The 20,651-nt window shown below is 39.3% G+C and overlaps 1 protein-coding gene across 15 annotated transcripts in view; it reads right to left on the minus strand.

The window, feature by feature from the left end:
* The window catches only part of SOX6 (SRY-box transcription factor 6), a 619,212-nt gene that overhangs the window by 33,427 nt on the left and 565,134 nt on the right, over positions 1 to 20,651 (minus strand). For all 15 annotated transcript variants that reach the window (XM_043580746.1, XM_043580741.1, XM_043580744.1 and 12 more), the window contains one exon: positions 13,092 to 13,200. In XM_043580746.1, the coding sequence (XP_043436681.1) occupies positions 13,092 to 13,200 (109 nt within the window). The remainder of the gene's footprint in view (positions 1 to 13,091; positions 13,201 to 20,651) is intronic.

Here is a 20,651-nt window from a genome sequence, read left to right on the forward strand (position 1 = left end):
GATTATGAGCAAGTGTTATTGTGGAGAAGGCTTCTATTTTTTTCCTATTGGAAACTCCATTCTCTTTAAAAGATCAACAAGAAGAACCAAAAGGGAATTCCCTAAGGTCAGCTCTGAGGAAACATAAACCTCTAATTCAATAACTCTGCTACTGCTCTGAAAAAAGGCTTTATTATTGCAACATCCATATGGAGCCAATTGGACATTAATGACTAATCAATCCCTCCCCTTTCTATTCTACTTAAAGTGTCACAAACCATGTTTAGATTAGCCCATTTCCTGCTTAGGATTGCTCAAGATGTCTTTTGTTCTTTCAGGACCAGCCTGATGGAGGCAGCTTAAACAAACACACGACCAGAGTGGCGCAGGAGTTATAAAGTGCCATATGTGAATGAACAAAGGGGCTATACTAAAGCCTTTTGTGGTATTTGTTAATGTTTTTCATCTGAGCTTAAAAAGGCTTAATGACTTTGTGGTGAGCTGATGCATGTGGCTCGTGGCTTTGCAAAATGAAGGAAATTCTAACCAGTGATATACCAGTCTGTATTTTCAAGAGTCTCTTGCTTTCAGTTTGGTGCCCGTGTTTACTTTTTGTTTTTTTTTTTTTAATTCTCAAGTTATATTTGCTTTACACAGATAGCTAAACAGAGCCCTTTATCTTGTTTCAACTGTAGGATCCAAGGGCAACTGGGATAACTTATGTGATTCTTTCTTTTTAATGACTTGAAAGTAGCAGAGAACATCAAATATTCTACTTATTATCTGTTTGCTATTTGTATGCACAGGAGGACAGCTTACAAGCTGTTGAGCCCAGGCAAAAAGACATCATTTAAGTCTGAACCAGAGACCACTGTGGATGAAATAAGACAATAATAGGTTCTGGCTTCCTAAGTTTTCAGGAGCACCAGGCTCAGATTCAAGTAGATTCCCTTGGAGAATACAAAAGCTGGTAAAAAGCTGGTAGACTAAATAATTCATGTTGCTCAGCGGCTTCTGGCTTCATCCAACTCAATATACTACCATAGACTCTACATGAAATTAAGGAGCACAAACCAAGATGAAGCAAATCTCAGAATTAGTTAACAAAGATACTACTAAATCCATCCTCTTGTTTCCATCCTTATTACTCATCGATTGCCTTGGCCTCACTGTCTCTGCTGGACTGTTTGTTATAAATACTAGCCTTCTAACTGATGTGCTTACTTCCAGATTTGAGTCTCCAGTCCCTACTTACATACTTCTTCCTAATTTCAGCCAGAGTATACCATCACAAATGCAATTCTGACCAGACTACTCTATATGTAAAAGTTTTCAATGGTTCCCCGATGCCCAAAAGATGAAGTCCTAGGCTGTCCCTGACCTGGTCCTCTACCTATGTCTCCAGTCCCATCTTTGGCTTCTCCACTTAAAACTTTGTTTGATTTATAATATTGAACTCCTTTTAGTTATCCATACCCCATGTTGTTTCATACTAAGCATTCAGTCTTTTCTTTTCCTAGAATTTTCTGTCCACCTTTAAAATCACTTATTCTTCGACTCAGGACAGGGATGATCTTCTCTAGGCAGTCCTTCCTAGTGTATCAGTTTGGGCTAAGTTTTTTAGGCTCCCATGGCATCCTATGCATACCTTTATTTTAACATTTACCATGTTTTACCCAAATTATCAATTGTGTGTGCCCACCTTCTTCACAAGACTGTGCACCCCAAAAGGGGCAGGGATGCTTCCCCAAGGTCTGGTACACAAGTGGGCATATGGTAAGTACTCAAATGTCACAATGGAGAGAAGTAGACATCTTCAACTGTGAAAATTTTAGAGTGAGACTCAGATGGCTACCTGTTGCATTAGAAACTGATAATTTCTGAAATTGGATTTTGTATAAATCCTATTTTATTTCTTATATTCTGTAAAATACCTTGCCTTACTTGAGCATCTGTAAAATAATAAGGCTTTGAAGGGAAAATATACCCATAGTTGTTTGGGACTCAGAGATCATTGGCTCCGATCTTAGTTCTTTTATTGACTTGCCCTGTTATACAGTCCTGAAATCCCAGCTTCCTCACTTCCTGGGTAATCTTGAAAGGATGAGTTTTTTTGGAAATATTAAATCTGAAAGCTATTCTAACATTGTAGGGTGTGCATAAATGCACACAACTGAAGCAGGTATTCAAACAGACCTATGATGGGAGCTTCCCTAGATAGCGGAGTCATTAGGAAATAGATGAAACATGCTCATAGAATCAGAGAATTTTAACACAAGAAGGATATTAAAGATCATCTAATTCACATTCCTTACTCCACATGAGGAAACTGAGATTTACAGAGGTTAAGTTGTCCAGGTCTCACAGTTAGTAACTGGCAAATATCACAAGAAACTCAGATGCAACTATCTCTTAAGTTTCACACTTGCCATCAGAAGAAATGTCTAAAACGGTCAACTGAATTGCTTCAATAGCATCTAGACTTGGCTTTTAAAACTCCACAAAATTCATTTAATGGGTTTCTCTTCTCCATTTCATTTGTTTCAGGGAATTTTCCTTTTATTAGAATGAGAGATGCAGATACTGGGTGCAGTAGTAACTTAATTTTTTATTAGGTTATTGTATGGAAATCATATTAGAAGGATTTTGGCCACTCAACTCATTTCCATAATCTGCCAAAACTTCTTTGCCCCAAGAATCCGGTGAAAGTATTTGAAAGGTACTTAATATGTGTATGGTTTGAAAGATTTAAAAAACTTTCAAAAGTTTCTATTTCTTGGGGTGCCTGGGTGGCTCAGTTGGTTAAGCATCTGACTCTCGGTCTCAGCTTGGGTCATGATCTCACAGTTCATGGGTTCAAGCCCGGTGTCAGGTTCTGTGCGACAGTGCAAAGCCTGCTTGGGATTCTCTCTCTCTCTTCTTTTCTCTGTCCCTCCCCTGTACTCTTTTTCTCTCTCCTTTTCAAAATAAATAAATAAGCTTAAATAAAAGTTTCTAGTTCTCTTTTTTTTTCTTCTTTTTAGTGAAAACCAACAGGGAAAAGCTACTCCAACAAAAGCAACCAACTCAATCAGCTCATCTTGCAGAAAAATGGGAGTCAGTGTGGCTTAGATCTGGGTTTTAACTCTATATTTGATCTTCCCTAAGTTGGGAAAATTATTTCCTTTCTCTAAAATGGTAATCTCGTCTCCTTACAAAAGAGAGTTAATCATTTCTACTTGGCAGGATCCTTGTAAAGATTAAATGGGAATGTAAAATTTCTTAGCTCAGTGACTGGATCCCAGGAACCACTCACTAAACAGTAGTCGCCCATAGAAATAGCAGCAGTAATAATGGCAAGAGAGAAGTAATAGAGTCTATTCCAGTACCTAGGACATATCAAGTGCTTTCAACTCATATTTGTTCCCTTTCCAGTCTTTCCCCATACCTGAGTGATGTGTCCTATACTACATAGTCCTGTCCTTCAGAGTAGTTATAAAATGACCCACAAGTTAGCTGGGGAGTGTAATTTACTACTTAATGGAGTGTCCTCTGCCCCAAAGTTAAAATATTTAAAACAGTCTCTATGATAAAAAGCTAAAATGTACTGAATATGCATAGGACCTAACCTCAAAAGACCATCTCATATCCCCCAGTTCCCACATGTGGAAACTATAACCTGACTATGTTGCTCAGTCTTGGCCAGAATTTATGGATCAGCTTTTTATAAAGGACTCATCGGAATAACAAAGGATTAGGATTCTTGATCGAGATACTGTAATAAATGAAGGGCAAGGTAGTTTCAGGGACATTTGACAATTGTTTTTCTTTTTCCTCTACTAGTAGTTCTGTAAGTCTGCAACATGGAGTAGACTTTTCCATTTTGTCCTCAGGTATGATTGGCCTTCCCAGTGAAAAGTGAGCTTATATTGAAGCAGCACAAAATGATTTCTCTCCCATGAAATATATATGTAAACCAGTAAACTGCAATTTGTATTTTTAGTATAAATTTAAAATGGTTGAATACATTGCTTATGAAATTATCTCTGGGGCTGAGACTTGGGATATTAAGTTTTAGTTTGGAGTTACTTCTTTACAGCCTACTCCTAAATTTAACAGTCTACAGTATAATGCAAATGTCAATGGATTCTTACACACTTGCTTCCCTCTGGTACCAAGACCCAATATGGGGCATCATGTCTACGGGTAAGTATTCATTGAACAAAAACAACTGAAAAAAACCCTCTCCACTAGTAAGTACAAGAGAGAACAATCTGTTAGACATCCATCAGTCCCATCAGACTAAGTGAAATCATACTTTAATGAGTAATATACCCAGGAAGAAAAGAAGTGTTTTTAATATGACTTGAATGAAAACCCTCCCAACACATACTCAGCTCTCTGATGATGTTATATGAAAAGATGCCCATTGAACATCCGCCCAGAAACGATATTAAACAAAACACAAGAATAAAGAGATTAACAGATTCCCCAGACTAAATGAACTGCTGCTTTTCCATTATTTTTAACTTCTGTAGTCTAAGTCAATCTTGAACAATTAAAGGTTAATGGCTGTTTATTTGGTAGCAAAGTTCAAATTCTTGAGCCTGGCATTCAAGGCCATTCCCAATATGGAACCCAGGTATTTCTATAACCTGCTCAATTCCATAAGTATTTACTGAGTATGAATATATGCACGACTTTTGCTGGGCTTGGTAGGGAACACAAGGGTGAGGAAAGTCATTCTTCCCTTCTGGAACTTTGTTATGAATATCTGTATGCTTTACTGTTCCTGCATCTGCTTGGATTGTTCCCTCAACTGAAAGTTCGTCCCCTTCTCTTTGCTCATCCAAACCTGGGCTTATCTCTACCTATATATTTCTGTCAGGACTCCAACGATCCCTGTTTTTCACAAAGCACTGTAGCTTCCTCCTCTAAATAGCACTTTTATTTTTCTGTTTCTCTAATGATGCACTTGAACATGTAACACCTTAGGTTGCTTTGCTTTCTGTGTGTGCTAATATTATAATCCCAACCACATTACTAGCTCTTGGACACTAGAGTGAAGTCCATCTTTTAAGAAATCCTTCGCTCCATGCCCATATGTGCTGTACACATAAGAGGTAATCAACAAATTATAACTTAAACATGAAGGTAAAATGGAAGATTGGGGGCCCCCGAACATGGGCAGATCCTGCTTAGAAAGGCCTGGCTATTGGTACTGGCAATTCAGTCTACAAAGACCTATTGCTAAAGAGTACGAAATGATAGGTAGTGGGCACAAGCAAACACTGTTAGACAAGCAGAGTAAAATGAGACAATGAATATGAAAGAAGGATATATGCAAAAATAAAAATATCTTAAAGAAAAAAGCTAAGAAGTCAATAAGAGAAAATGAGAAAGAGCTAGCTAGGTGGTTATCAACTTTTTGAAATAAATTATAAGCACAATTATCAGAACTTGAAAAAAAGGAAAGGACCAATTGGGGGGTGGGGCGGGGGGAAGTTTGGCAGAATGAGTTTAAAAAGTATTCCAAATTGGCCTGGTGCTCTTTAAATTCCACCAGCTTAATGTTGGGCTGAATTCAATAGCCTGTAGACAGCAAGTCAAATGTCTCTTGCTGCCAAGAGAAGATGATTCTGGGACAGGTAACCAGACAAGGTCCATATCCGAAGGGCTACATAGTCAGTCCAAACATGACAGAGAGATCTCTATCAGCCAGGGTTTACTCTAATATATGTGAAATAGACATACATAATACTGAGGAAGCATGGACTGATTTTGCAGTCCCACTGGGACCATAGGCTGGCTGCTCTTATCTTGGGTCTAATTTTCATGGAAGATGTTGTTAATCTTTTGTGGCCCAGTTTCTGAGACAAGTTGGGGAAGTCCTTCTGTGTGATTCAGTAATAGCATATACAAGCATTTCTTGACTAGGGTGGATGATATTCAATCAGAAAACTAGACTGTGTGTGTGTGTGTGTGTGTGTGTGTGTGTGTGTGTGTGTGTGAGTGTGTGTGCGTGTGGTGGTGGTGGTGATGGCAGCGGCGTTGGTTATATATATATATATATATATATATATATATATATATATATTGCCATCGACACTTCTTTAGAGAAGAAGCCAGGCCAGTGAGAAACCAGCTACTGGCCAGAGCTAGGTTCCTCAGTAAAGGAAGGCTAGCTCTTTGGGCTTTCTAGCTTAAGCAACTCTGAGAAGCAGGTTGAGTTCCCTTTATGAAGTATTAGGGGATGGAGTTATACAAGAATCTTGACATTTCACTCTCTTGCCCCATCAGGACTATCCATCACTTGGAGAGTTCAATGGAAATTGTTTTCCACCAACATTAAAAGTTATTTGGGAGCTTTTAAGACACAGCAAATATATTTCTTTAAGAGAAGTTTATTTGCTTGTTTAAGAGAGCGGTACTTTATATATAGTGCTGATATAAACTGGTGCACAGGATCCTCTAAAACTGTTTATATCCACAGTAAAATACATTTTTGTGATACTCATACAACAGAGTTAGTCCAGAGCCAAGGGCTTTGTGAACTCTGCTTATCTCCCAGCCTGTGGCTGTTACTCACTCCTCATCAGGCCTTGGGCCTCCCGGGCCACTGATCCTGGTTTCAGACCCCAGCCTGCTGGTTCCATAGAAAATGCTTTGCCTATTCATTTCTCTAAGATTCCTGGAAACACTGTTTTAGGCAGCTATGGAAGGTCAGACCCATAAGCACAGCTCTGATTAGTGCTCCCTTCTGATTTATCTCAGTCTTTTCTTTTAATATATAGGATTCCTCATCTTATCTGCCTAATATGTACTCTAGTGTTTGGATTCCTTTGTAAGCAAAGACATGTCATTATAGAGATGGGATATTTCTATAATAATTTCATTTCTTTAAAGGATGGTGTAGTCCAGAATTGATACTTGTTACATTCTAGTTGACTTAAAGGTGAATGATTTCAATTACATGGCAGTATAATAATACAGTTAAAAAACTGCTAACTAGAAATAACCTAGACCAACTTCCTTAGCTACAGATGAGAACACTCAGGAATGGAAAGTGACCTGCCAAGTGTGGAACAGCTGGAATTTAAGTCTCCTAGTCCGTGAGCAAATACCTGAAGGGGTGTCATGTGGAGAAATGGTAAGCTTTATTTTTTGGAACCTAAAAGTCAGACTAGAGCCACTGGGTAGAGGTTATAAGGAAACAGAGACAAATTCTGGCTCCCAATAACAAAGAATTAATAATTAGAATTGGAATGAGCTTCTCAAGAAGTAGCTTTCTGTTAATAGACTAATAGGTGCGTTTGAACAGAATGGAGATGGCCACTTGTTAGGGTTCTATGAAGGGATTTCTTGGCTGGAACTGTGATTTTGATGATGTCACTCCTTTATTCCAATTCTGAGAATCTAAGTGTTGCATGGGAAGCACTGTACTCTGGACTTGAAATAATAATGACTTTCATGTTCCAAAGTATAAGCAGTTGTAGCCCTTACACCCCACCCTAGATTACACTACAGCCCCCCTCTGCTGCCTTGAATGAGCCATGTATCTTCAAACCATCTTCCCTCTCCACCAGGAATAAGAAGGACCCAGGGAGGGGAAAGGGAATGAGAAAAGTTTCACAGGTTTATCAGAGTGCGAATCAAAAGGTAAGTAGAATTTTTAAGAGAAAAACATTAGTATTAAGTGGTGCATTTTTAAGAAAAAAGAGGAAACGTTGCAGTCTCTCTCATTGGTCTACAATCAGAGAGCTTAAGTTGACAATAATAGAGCTAACCTGAGGTATAAAACATAGAAGCAATCAGAAGTTTGCCAAAAAATAAAGCTTTCAGAAAGGTTAAGGCCATGTTGGCTGGGATCCAATTCACAATCCAGTACAAATCTATAAAAGTCTTCTAAGCAAATCTGAGGATCTGAGAGCAACAGTTCTAAAAGGGACTATTCTGGGTGCACGTATCCATTTCCACTCAAATCAATGCAAGTTTTTTATACATGGAGGACACATCACCACAGTTTCAACCCAGGGTCCAGAAGTCTGGCCAATGATCATCACCACAGTTTCAACCCAGGGTCCAGAAGGTCTTTTTGGATACAGAGTGTGTTTCTTATAAGAAAGATGATCTGTGCACAATAGCTTCCACTTAGTTTTCAACCCAGGGTCTAGAAGTCTGGCCAATGATCATCCCTTTAGGAGCTCAAATTCCCTGATTCCCCACATCAAAATGTGGTTCAGCCTTCCTCTGAGGCTGGGACACAATGATTGAACTGTGGAATTAAAAGAGGTGTTAGGAAAATGTTTTCTTACTCAAGATAGTCTGCAAAATGGAAAAAAAAAGTATCTCTTTAGAGATCCCCAGTGAGAGAGAGAGAAGAAACAGGATAGAAAGAATATGAAAAAGAAGGCAAGTCACAACAGTTATCACTGGGAGAAGAGAAGGAGAGGAGAGAGAGAGAGAAAGGAGGGGCCCATCTGTGAAATACAATGAGAGACAGCTGCTCATTAATAAAAAAGAAAAGTTAAAGGGATGTGAAAACTGGATTCAACAAGTGGCACAAATATGCTCTCACAGGTACTGGTCTCCTCTTTTATTTCTCTGGAAAAAAACTAAGTGGGAGCTATTGTGCATAGATCATCTTTCTTATAAGAAACACACTCTGTGTCCAAAAAGACCTTACTGACAATCTTGGAATTGGAAGGGACCATTTTTAGAGATAATGGGATATAGAACACATCTTTTAAAAGATAAGGAGGCATGAGTCACTTGTTTGCCATCCTTTAGTAAAAGAGCCTTAATCCAAACCTTCCAATAACTGGGCCATCACCCCTTCTACTGTACTTTGCAACCTTGAGATTAGGAGAGTTGGGAGAACCATCGCATCTTGCCTGAAGAGAACAAGGAGAGGGGAAAAGTCGATAAGAAGTTAAACAGCTGTTCATCATTCTTAATACATGGTGACCGACTCCACTAATCAAGTCCTCTCTTCCATGTCCCGCATAGGAGCTAACACATTTTATGTGCTCAGTACATAGTAAGCCTTCAACTGCTTCAAAGTATAACAAGACCTTACACATGTTTCCTAAGCCCCCAGCACCAATGAATTTGTAGATTTATAAATATCATGGTGAACAAGAAATGCTGTCTTGTCATATTCAAGCCAAATAACAGCTGGACTTTAAAAATAAAATTTTGAAGGCATTTGCCTTTTATATTTTTAATTTCTGTTTTCCTGGCTTATGGTTTTGTCATTTGATTTTGATGAGTGTTTAATACACACATGCACAGCTGCCTCTTTGGGTGACCTTTCCCTTGCGGCTTCCATGCTCAGAGCTATGAAGCAGGTCCTCAAGTTGCTTAGTAAGTGATATTGGCATTTTCATGACTGCCAGACATTTTCCTGGGAAGCCCAGCTGGACCAGGCCCTCATCTCCTAGGCTGACGTACGTTAGTCACTTCAGAAGCCTCACAGGAGGATGGGGTGCAAGTGGAAGGAGGGCATAGTCCCTTAAGATTGCTGTTCTGCATTATTCACAATAACCAAGACATGGAAACCACCTAAGTGTACCTCGATGGATGAATAGACAAAGAAAATGTGATACACACACGCTCCTCTTGAAGGAGTTTTTGTAGATGAATATTATTCATCCACAAGAGAAGAAAATCCTGCCGCTTGCAACAACATGCATGGACCTTGAAGACATTATGCGAAGTGAAACAAATCAGACGGAGAAAGACAAATAATACTGTATGGTCTCAGTTATATGTGCAATCGGAAAAGGAAAAGCTCTGAAACGGAGCAGAGTAGTGGTTTCCAGGGATTAGGGGGAAGGGGAAGGGGAGAGAAGTTGGTCAAAGGGTATAAACTTCTAGTTATAAGATGGATAAGCTCTGGGGAGCTAATGTACAGCATGGAGAGTATAATTAACAATACTGTGTTATACACTTCAAAGTTGCTAAGAAAGTAGATCTTAAATTTTCTCATTAAAAAAGAGGCGATCATGGAAGGTGACAGATGTGTTAACTAACCTTGTGGTAATCCTTTCCTAATATACATGTGTACCAAATCATCACATAGTACACATTAAATTTACACAGTGCCATATATCACCGTCTGAATAAAGCTGGGAAAAACATTTAAATTGCTGTTCCAAGCCGGAGGAAACATAGACATGATCACACATGGACTGAGAAGAGGTGGCGAGCTAGGCTAGAGCTGCAGAACTCACCTGGCCATTGAATTCACCTAAACAGCTTCCGCTCTGAATCTCTGGGCGGCACAACCAAGTCTTGATCTTTTTAACACTTTTCTCAATGACAATTATGCCTGTCTGTCTGGCTGGCTGTCTATGCGCATTTCCCTTTTAATCTTCTGTCTTCCTTCGCTAGACTTTAAACTCCAAGAGGTCAAGAACATATCTGTTTTGCTTCCCTCGGTTTATCTAATGTCTAGTTCTGACACACAGTAGATGCTTAAGAAATGTTTTGTTTCCCTTCATTTCATTTTGTTTTGTTGAGTCCACACACTGATTGAAGGAGTTTATAAGCTGTAGTTATTCTTTCACTACGGTTCCTTCTTACTCTTCCTGTGAAGGGAAATATGAAGGAGCAAAGTAGAGAAAGTATTATGTGTACCTGTTATCTACTCTGACTTGCATACGAACTGTAACTCCAGCAGGCTTTGCAATCAGCTCTTACTTGAACGGATGCCAGGAAATATCCTAAAGTCAGCAGAAGGCTGCTACCCATCCCAGCAGTCCTCACAAAGGCAGTGTGCTTCTGTCGATATTAGAGCCAGTAACTTGACTCCATTCATGAACTCACAGTCCCCCAAAAGCACATGAGGTCTCAATGGCAACTCCGGGCAAGCTTCTGAAGGGAGGTTTTCACACGCTCCTTAAGCTCCTGGGCCACTACAGCCCTTCTACTATTACACTCGTCAGGCATTGCTGCTGTGTGTGACAGGGTAACACGAGAGCTGGTGTATGGCATGACTTGCTATATTTAGGGGAGAGGAAATGGGCCATACTGGGGAAGGTCACAAGGAGTTTGTTCAGAAAAGTGAAGGCACCATGGATTTATCTTATATGCAGGGCATGCCGTATAGCACAGTATTTAGAAGCTTGGGTTCTGGAACCAGGCTGCCTGGGATCGACTCTCAGCAATGCACTTACTAGCTATGTGACCTACGGCAAGTTACTTAATTACTCTTGTCTTTAATATTCTCATCTGTAAAATGGAAAAGAAATAATACCTTCTTTACAGAGTTGTATAAGGTTTACATGAGACAAAATGTGTAAAAAGCTTCGCACATTCTCTTGCATGTAAGTGCTTCAGAAATGTTTGCTAACAAACAACACAACAACAACAAAAAACAAATTAACCATTCCTCTCCCGTTTCATTTTTTTCCTTTCATAATGGTTAATAACTCCGATCAGGCTTTTTAATTTACCAGGCACATAATATCATCAATTAATTAGTAGCATTATTGAGAGGTAACTGACTATATGTATACCCATTATACAGTCAAGAAGCCAAATGAAGAAGGAAGAATGATAGATTAAGAAAACTGTCGTAACGAGGGTAGAGTGATAGAACTCTGCACCTCCTAGTCTATGGAAAAATGAACAGACTGAATATTCCAAAGTGATGAAAAATGCTATTTCATTGTGTATGGTCAAAGATTTAGGTACTCTATGGTACAATCTTGTAACAACATTGAGATGGGCCTGGCCTGAATATATTGGTTCCCTAGGCCAAGGAACCTCAACCCTCATGAGGAAAAACCTACACTTCTAAGTGCCTATAAAACGTCAATGTCACTGTGCTCTCGGTACACATTCTTCAGGAAAGGCAGCAAGTGTATTTCTGGTTTTAAATCCCTTTATCCCTTCCCTTCCTCCTCCTCCTAATTTTCCTCCTCCTCCTCCTCTTCTTCCTCTTCCCCTTCCTCTTCCCTTTCCTTGCCCCCACCCCCACACACACAACAATCAGAATTTAACACCTTGTCCCCAGGACTATCATTAACCATTAGTCTCTCCTACTCATGTAAACAAAAATCTGCTTTTTGAATACTCTGTGAAGTGCTTCCTAAAGCCTGTAATTGCTCATCTTTTAGTGTTCATGCCAGGGATTTCTGAACTGCCTGGGACGGCCCCAAGCTATCACCAGAAGTCATGTCCAGTTCAGATGAGGCTGTGAAATGTCTCCGCGTGTTTTCGAGGGATTAGGGTCCTGGAAGAAATTCTGCCGGTAAAAGCGATAATAGTAAGATTCTTCTCCTCAAGCTAAAGAAGAACTTTAGCAGGGACCCAAGATGGGCAAAGTATTGTGTTACTCTGAAGAGAACAAATTAATCTTCCCTGACTGGTGGGAGGGATTCTGCCAAAGGAACAGCTAACGGGAAAACCAGTCCTTACTCTGTGATGACACAGTAAATAACCAGGCAACATTACTACTGAAGTGCTGACCCAACTCATAAATTGTACCCAGCCTCTGGAGAGCAATTTCTGCTGATTTGCTGCTTGTGCATTTAAAACAAACAAACAAAAAGGGACAAGGAGTGGACAGGCATTGACATTGCTGTGGATAAACCCACTGAGAGTGAAGCTGGTCTTTCTATCCAGACTTTCGCAAGAATTTAGTAATGGATAGTGCTTGGGCACAGGCCGAGCAATTATTAATTTTACACTAGATCTGCTGCAAACCATCACTGAGTTCCCAAAAAGGTTTGATTTCACCTGGGACTTACTTGATTCAGGGTTGAAAAGTCCTCCTTTGTAGGTTAGCCCTTTTTTTTAAGCGAGTATGCAATGACGTGGATGAAACACAGAATTCTGTTATTCATGGGAACGCAGAGGGTCATTTTATTTAAAAACTTTGAAATGGCACCTTGAAGTACGTGAATTGCTACGTGTTCGGTAATATAGGATCTAGCTACATCTCAACGTCCTCAACTATAATATATAATGGAGGCTAAGAGTTCCTCTGCTTTGCCAAAAAAAAAAAAAAAAAACAAACTCCCAGCTGGTACTCCTGAGAAAGACTGTATAATCCTATAGCTAACTCAGATGCACCTTCACAAACGCCCGGAGCAGCAGAAAAGAGCTACAGAAAAGCCACTCACCCTCTGCATCTTCTGGCCGAGTAAGATCGATGACACCTGGGCCCAGCTTTCCATCTTCACTTGACTTTCCTGTTAACTGGGGCCCCAAATTCTCAAAGCGTGTTCTTTCCTAGAGGAAAGAATAATCAGAGGCTTATTCTAGCTTCCGAAGCAGCCACTTTTTCCTTCCAGTTTCTATCTTGCTTAGCGGGCAAAACTTGGATTTACAAACATCATTTCTGACCAACTGGGGATCAGAAAATCTTTCAGGAAGATTCCACTAAAGCCTGGTGGTGGCACTGAGAGCGCTGACAGCGTCTAAAGCACAGTACCTGTAAGGAAAGGAAACCTGCGCCGGGAAGCCTGCCGGGCGGCACTGAGCATCTCCTCTCAGTGGGATTTGCTCCAGTAATCTAAAAGGAATGCAATTGAAAGGTTTGAGCCCAAAGTGCAAAACTTGAAAGAGCAATTCCCGTGAAAATACACTGCTAGTTAACGGGAGAAGAATTGTCTCATTTGGAGATCGCAGTTTGCATTGGTATTCCTGGGAAAATACAAATCGGAGTTTTAGGCAGGAGGATTTCAAAAACAAATGTTTCAGAGCGGGCAGGCTAGATGATGGCATTGATGCTATTATTTTGCCTAGGAGTTTCAACTGTAACTTCTTGGGAAGTAAAAAGAAGATTACTCCTAGCCAGCCATGGAGTCAGGAAATTTAAACATCTGTGCCGTTACAGGAGGGAAACTCAAACACGTTTGCCTTATTAGCCAGCTCCTCTAGGACAGGGAGCCTGAAATATCACAGTGAACTCTCCCTCTGCAGCTCTCCGGATCAGTGGCAGAGGGCTCACTGACCATCACTAATACGGCGTTCTTGTCTGCAAAAACAGAGCACGTGTCCCCTTCTCGCCTCCTTGCTACTCTCCAGACTCAAACTTGGCTTTGTGTTGTGCTTATGAATGAATGAAACCTTGTTGTTCATTACTATGAAACAATATTAAATGTCATGTCAGCTTGAATTTACAGACATGAAATAGCAGCTTCCAGCTCCGGGAATGGTTTCTGCATGTTATACTTAATGCATTATGCAGCAGTAGAGTGCTGATTGCTGTTCAGTCTATTGTTCAATGACCTAGTTCTGTACTGAGCATGTTCGGCATTAGATGGAAACACTCGGAGTGTTCTCTTCTGTAAGATGTTTAGAAACTTGGAAATATTCTTAAAGAGCAAACATACAATTACTTGATAGAGGCTGTGTCTCATTTGTACAGCCTCACTACATTTGTGCTTTCTAATATGATTATTTTTGAATATCATTATATTTCTATAATTAATTCCCATCAGTCAAATTGTGCAGGAAGTCTTCCAGTTCCCCTTCATCATGGAATATCTTGAAATCTGTGTTGGAAGAAAACACAGCATAAACCTTGCTTTAATCTAGCACCAACTCTATGAAAGATATGCAACAAAATTGTAATCTTGAGTTTCCCCCACTGGGCAATCCTAACTAGTTACACTAGTGGGATATGGGGAAACCTCCGAAGTACCACACTTATAAAAATCAGAATGGAAAATAAAAAGCAAATTAGGCACAGTTCCCCAATATTTTCTCATGTGAAAACACCGCTGCACGAGAACAAATTAACCCAGATGCAGGCCTCAACAAAAAGCAACCACAAGCCATGTGGGAGTTTCACACATTGTCGGGGGTGGGGGGGGGGAGGAGGGGGAAGGACAGCTGCTTTTAATCAGCCAATTTCTATTTTTGAGTAGCACTTTCGGTTGTCATGATGTAAAGAAAAAGAATTAAAGTGAAGATGAGTAGTACCAGGGAAAGCAAAATATTCAACCTTTGTTTTATCACATTGTTTCGCATTTCAAATATTTGCATGTGAATGCTCTCCCTATGTTAAATGCAAAAGGAGTTTTGATGTGACACCTGCAATCTTCTTGGAAGAACAACCTTTAACTGTATTTTCATGGGGGGAAAACAACTTTCTCTGAAAATCAACAGACCGTGCTACCTATCAATATGCATATTTCAAGTATCTTTCTAGTCATTCATTCTCTTTGATTTTACCGGAAAATATACTCAGTAAAAAAAAAATAAAGTTCCTGAAAGAATATCAATATTTTGACAAGGAAGGAGAAGAGGGAAAATTACATGCCATGGTTTGTAAAATCCTAAGACAACAAAGCTTACATGATGATAATATCTTTTCTTTTACAAAAAATGAAGTGCACTCACAATTCAGTATTATCAGCTTGCTTTTAATCATAACAAAAAACATTCGGAACATTCAACAACACATTCACAGTGCCTTTGAAGTCATACATTTTTCTGACTTCATTGAAAAAAAACATTCTTCTGCAGAGCTACTTTCCTTATAAAATATCAATATTTTGACAGAGTAGAAGTCAAGGAAGAATATCCCATGAAACACTCGTTAAACAGGCAGAAAATAAATCAATGGTAAAAATTGTTTTGGGCAGTGGGCTGCATTTTATAGTTGGTAATATTAAGCACTTGTGTTTGAGATTAAAGAAGGACCCTGCAAAGCCATGCCCTTTCATATAAATTTCTACCTAGTCTCCCAGAAGATTTCCTTCTTCAAAGAATAGCTCAGAATATTTATTTGCCAGCCACATAACCATAAGATAAGAGGGCCTGATGTCTACAAGTTAGCTCCTGTCAGCTGGGCCAAGCAAAGATTTTACCAGTAAGGTTGAATATGAGCCTAGTAAATACGGGATGTGTACATGGGCACAGAGATGAGTTCAGAGATACTTCAGTTCCAACAGGCTTCAACTTCTGGCCATGAAGTGCCAATGGGTATGCCCCTATATCAAACAGATAAAGATTTGCGGGTGGTAAGTTCTTAACGCCAAATTTTGCCCACGCACTTGAACTAGCTCTCACAACATACATGTCGTCCAAATAAGATACTTTGGAGAAGTAAGCAAAAGAGTTCAGTGCTAATTTAATCTCAACTCCCCCAGGAAAAAAAATCCCCCAATCTTCATGTTGACGGTGAAATGTGCATTTTACGTGCAACGATGTGATCAGACCCTTACTTATGCATTGTCAGTCACAAAACATGCAGGCAACATTAAAGTTACTGAAAAAAATTAAAGTCAGCTCTGCTGTGTTGTAGGGACTGTTGGCTCTCTAAGTGCTTTGAAATTATGATGTATGAGGTAGATGTTGCATATTAAATAAAGATATTTCAATGATAAAGCCCCCTTTAGTGAGAGCTGATGAATGTTAAATGTTACAAGCCACAAGACGGTGGCATCCATCATCTTCACATATTATCAGAGTCAATGACGGGGCAGCCTCACTGATGACAGATAGACTGCTGCATTATTATCCCTTCTTTCTAGAGTCACTGCACAAACCATTCAAGTCCTCAAGCATTATTTTTAGCTTTGCATTAAATTAGCAACTTTTCTCTCCCTACCATGGCAAGATTGATCAATTTTGTTTTTGCATCGGTGGAGAAAGAGAATGGATCTGGGGTAACGCAAAGAACAGAGGCTTGTTTCCATCCAGGAAAAAAAAATCAACTTCCCCTTACTGGCAACAAATGTAAAATTGTGATATGGGGAAAGAACAGCAATGAAACAGTAAGCACACAATAATGGCTTTTCTTTGCACTTAGATAAAAGCTGAATTTTTGATGCGCACAGTATATTTTAATAAAATTTTATATACTATGTTTTATACACTTATTGGCTATTCCATAATAATGTGTGTGCTAACAGTAAAATTGCTCTTAAATTTATGTGTGTTATTTATACGTTCCCCCGTAACAATGCTTTTTGTTGTAAAAAATATTCTGTTTATTAATGTAACTTTACAACCACTGCATCCAAGATCCGTGGTAAATTAATGACATTTTTATTATTTTATAGTGTCATTAAATTTTTACTGATCACTCCATCAAACAGAGGCAGTAAAGGCCATAATGTAAACTGGGACACTTAGATCAGGCAGCAGGAAGACATTCCATATAGTCTGAAGAAAACTGCTAGCAATAAATGATATTTATACCATCTTTAAGCATGTTAGAATACTTGGATAAGTTTGGCAAAACTGTTTCAGTAGTAGAGTGGATTGTGTACTTAAATAACAGTTTGCTTGCCAGCAAGACAAGCCTTTTTCAAACCATATGTGAGGTGACTGAGTGCAGCGCTCTCCTAGAAAACAACACGCGAGATGTATGATGCCCCGGGCACCCTCCCCTCGGGGTTACCAAGACTGACCAGCACACACCGTACCTCAAATCACTTCCACACAGTCTCCTCTGCTACAAAATGAAGTGGAAATTGGTAAGTGCTGAGAGAAGCGCTTTGTTTGTTGCCTTACAAACAAATATATTTCATTTGACAAGTAGACATAGCTGGACAATGATGTGATATATTTTATTCCCATGGTCCAGGTGAGAGGTACTTTACCAACCTTTATTCAAAGCTCGTTTCTAAAGAATGTCTGAATGTGAGCTCATTCATAGCAGCCACAGAACATACACCTAAGGGGCCATTACCTGCATTGCAGTTACAATGGGCAAAAAATAATTATCTCACGTTACTTTCACATATAGAATACATTATATTAGTATACTCTATACTGACTCTCAATTATTCTGTTTATAGAATGTTTGTATATATATTTTATGCAAATATTTTATAATATTTTATATAAATGTATATATATATTTCTGTATGTAGACAATAGTAATTAGAACATTTTGTGCTCATGTAATCACCAATTTAGGCCCACCTCTTACTAAGTAAATAAGATTTTGTTGTTATATCCTAAAACACATTATTTAAATATTGAAGACTTTAAAAATTTTTTTCGAATATGTAATCATAAGGAATTTTGTAGGGAAAGTTAATACTGCAGCGCCACCAGTCATGTCCTTACATATTCCTGAAGCAGAGTTTTCTGAGAGAAATAACAAATTCTTGCATCATGAATAGGAATTCTCTAAGCCCAGCACGATGTCCTGAGATATTATCTGTCCTCAAAATTTCAGCTTTGTCGAAGTTGTTGAGTGTTCCCCAAAGAAGCCTTGTCACTTCATTCCAGCTCCAAGCCTTAGTGTCTCTCCAACTCGGGGAATTTTCCCCAACTAAAAGTGAAGACTTCCCTGCAAAAGCAGTGTTACCCTTACACAACTTGCCTTCCTGCCCTCTGTTCACATCGATACCAACTGGTCGGCACTATTTGCCTCACTGCATTCTTTGCCCCTCCATGCTCGTCCATCGTCCAGGCTTGCTGATTCTTCTCTCACAGAGTCTCTTGCACGGGTGCCTTCTCTCCCTCCATCCCTCCCATCATCACTAACTGCCCCTGCATTCACACCCACACTCCTAGATCGCTGCCCGTCACCTCCTTTCTGGGTGCTGGGTGCTTTCTGCCTGTGCCTGACACTGCCTTCTCAGTCTATCTACGCGCACTCCTCACAGGGCTCCACTTCAGAGCTCCGACTTAAAACATTCATGGCTTCCTGCTTTCTGTTGCATTCCATTCAAGCTCCTCCACCTGGCTTTCAAGTCTGTCACACGCTGTCCCCTACACATCTTTTTAAACTCTGTTTCCTACAACTCTCCCATCACACATCCTCTGCTCTGGGTGGGCGAGAACGAGCCTTCCCCTAACACACCTGCTTTTTCTTCCTCACTGCTGCTAGGATAAGTTTCCTGCTCTCTTCTTCCTTGCCAAATTCGATTCACTTTGAAAAGCCCAAGCTGTCTGTGAACTCTACAACCTCTCTGAGCTACCTGCTTTCTGATATACAAAAATTCTTAGTCTTCCCTTCATAATTGGCCCCTAGTTGTATACTATCTTAAGAAATGGAGCTTTGGTTCACATGTACCTCCAAGTCTCCTCCCAAAACATCAGAAGGTTTTTCAAGCCAGGGGTTTGTCTTACACTTTTTCTATATATCTTACACAGCATTTAGTATTAGTGCCCATAAATACTTACAGGTTTTACAAGGCCACATAATCGATTTACCCACATAAATCAAAAACACGCTGTGCGAGTGAGTGTCCCAAAGAAGCAAGTGTGCGATAGAGGGTTTAGACTCAACATTCCACTTCTGGGGATGTCTCTTTGGTCAATAATAATCAAAACAAGGAAATCCAAAAAAAAAAAATCTTAAATATTTTATAAAAAGAGAAACAAGCAATGTCAAAAGAACACAATAGAAGAAGACAATGTGATGATATAACTTACTAGGAAAAAGAGGTTTTTGAGTCTGACTTAGAAGTTCTGCAATTTGGCACTTGCATCTGTGCAAAGTCTTTGCAAACTATAGCAAAAGAAGACACAATGCACCACAAATGCTTGACTGAGAAAGCAGTGAACATTTCTAAATAAAAAGCTCTCTCTCTCTCTCTGTCTCTCTGTCTCTCTGTCTCTCTGTCTCTCTCTCTCTCTCTCTCTCTTTTAAGCAGGACAATGCTAAGGATAATGTTGACAGAAAGAGATTCTGTATCTTATTCTAAAAGGCTTGTTCTAATTCCTCTGGACATATCTGGCCATGACGTGATGATTCTCAAGAACCACTACTTAAGCACATATATGGTTTCCTTTTTGATTTGACAAACCCTATCACTTTACTAGCCTTTATTTTATATCCTTTATTATACATTTTAGGAATTTAATGAAGGATCAAAACTGTAGGCTTTACATTAGAAAGTAACTGCATATATTTTGAAAAAGGTGATTCTTGTCAGGAGTAAGGAGTTACTTTGGAGGTCCTGGGATTTACTTTCATAGTGATATTTTTGATGGTCATAGAGCCAGTAATCATAATAAAGACTCCGGAGGAGAGAAATGAGGGTTATTATTGAACTTCATTGTTAAATGACATTTTGTCAGCTAAAACTGCTAAATTGTCTAGCCTTTAATATACCCCCTAACATCAAAATTGTGCTAGGACTCATGAATTAGTTAAGGCTAATTTTCCCAAATGGGTTTGTACCCATAGCACAAATACATGTATTGGAGGGGAGGAAGGAAAGAGGGTCACTTACTGATCATATACTATGTGTAAGGCTCAGTCCAATGAATATTTTCTTTAATCCCTACACCAATACTATAAGGAAAATATTACTGTTACTATCAGTTTTACAAGAGAAAAAGGTGAGGCTCAGAAAGATTTTTTTTTCAGAAAGATGTTTTTCTGTTTTAAGTCACTTAACCAAAATTTAGGTCGGTATTTGTGCTGAGGTGAATTTAGGATCATAACTCTGCAACTTAATTACCATGTGATCTCTCTGAGCCTGTTTCCTCATTTGTAAAATAAAATAGAAAATGCTCATGCCGCTGGGTTGTGATGATGAAATAGAGATTATATGTGTGAGTGCTTAGCAAAAATAAGGCAACTCATAAAATACCCACTTATGTTAAAGGTATTATTTAGTGTTTGCTAAAGGTTTCGAAGCTAAACACTAATGAAGACAGTGTCCTGATCTAAAGGCCAATATCCATTCCCCTGTATCAACAACGCAACTATATAAACAAAACTGCTTTCCTTTTTGTCTTGGTTGCTAAGCACCTCAGAA

This window comes from Prionailurus bengalensis, chromosome D1 (genome assembly GCF_016509475.1).
Source record: "Prionailurus bengalensis isolate Pbe53 chromosome D1, Fcat_Pben_1.1_paternal_pri, whole genome shotgun sequence".
NCBI classification, from domain to species: Eukaryota; Metazoa; Chordata; class Mammalia; order Carnivora; family Felidae; genus Prionailurus; species Prionailurus bengalensis.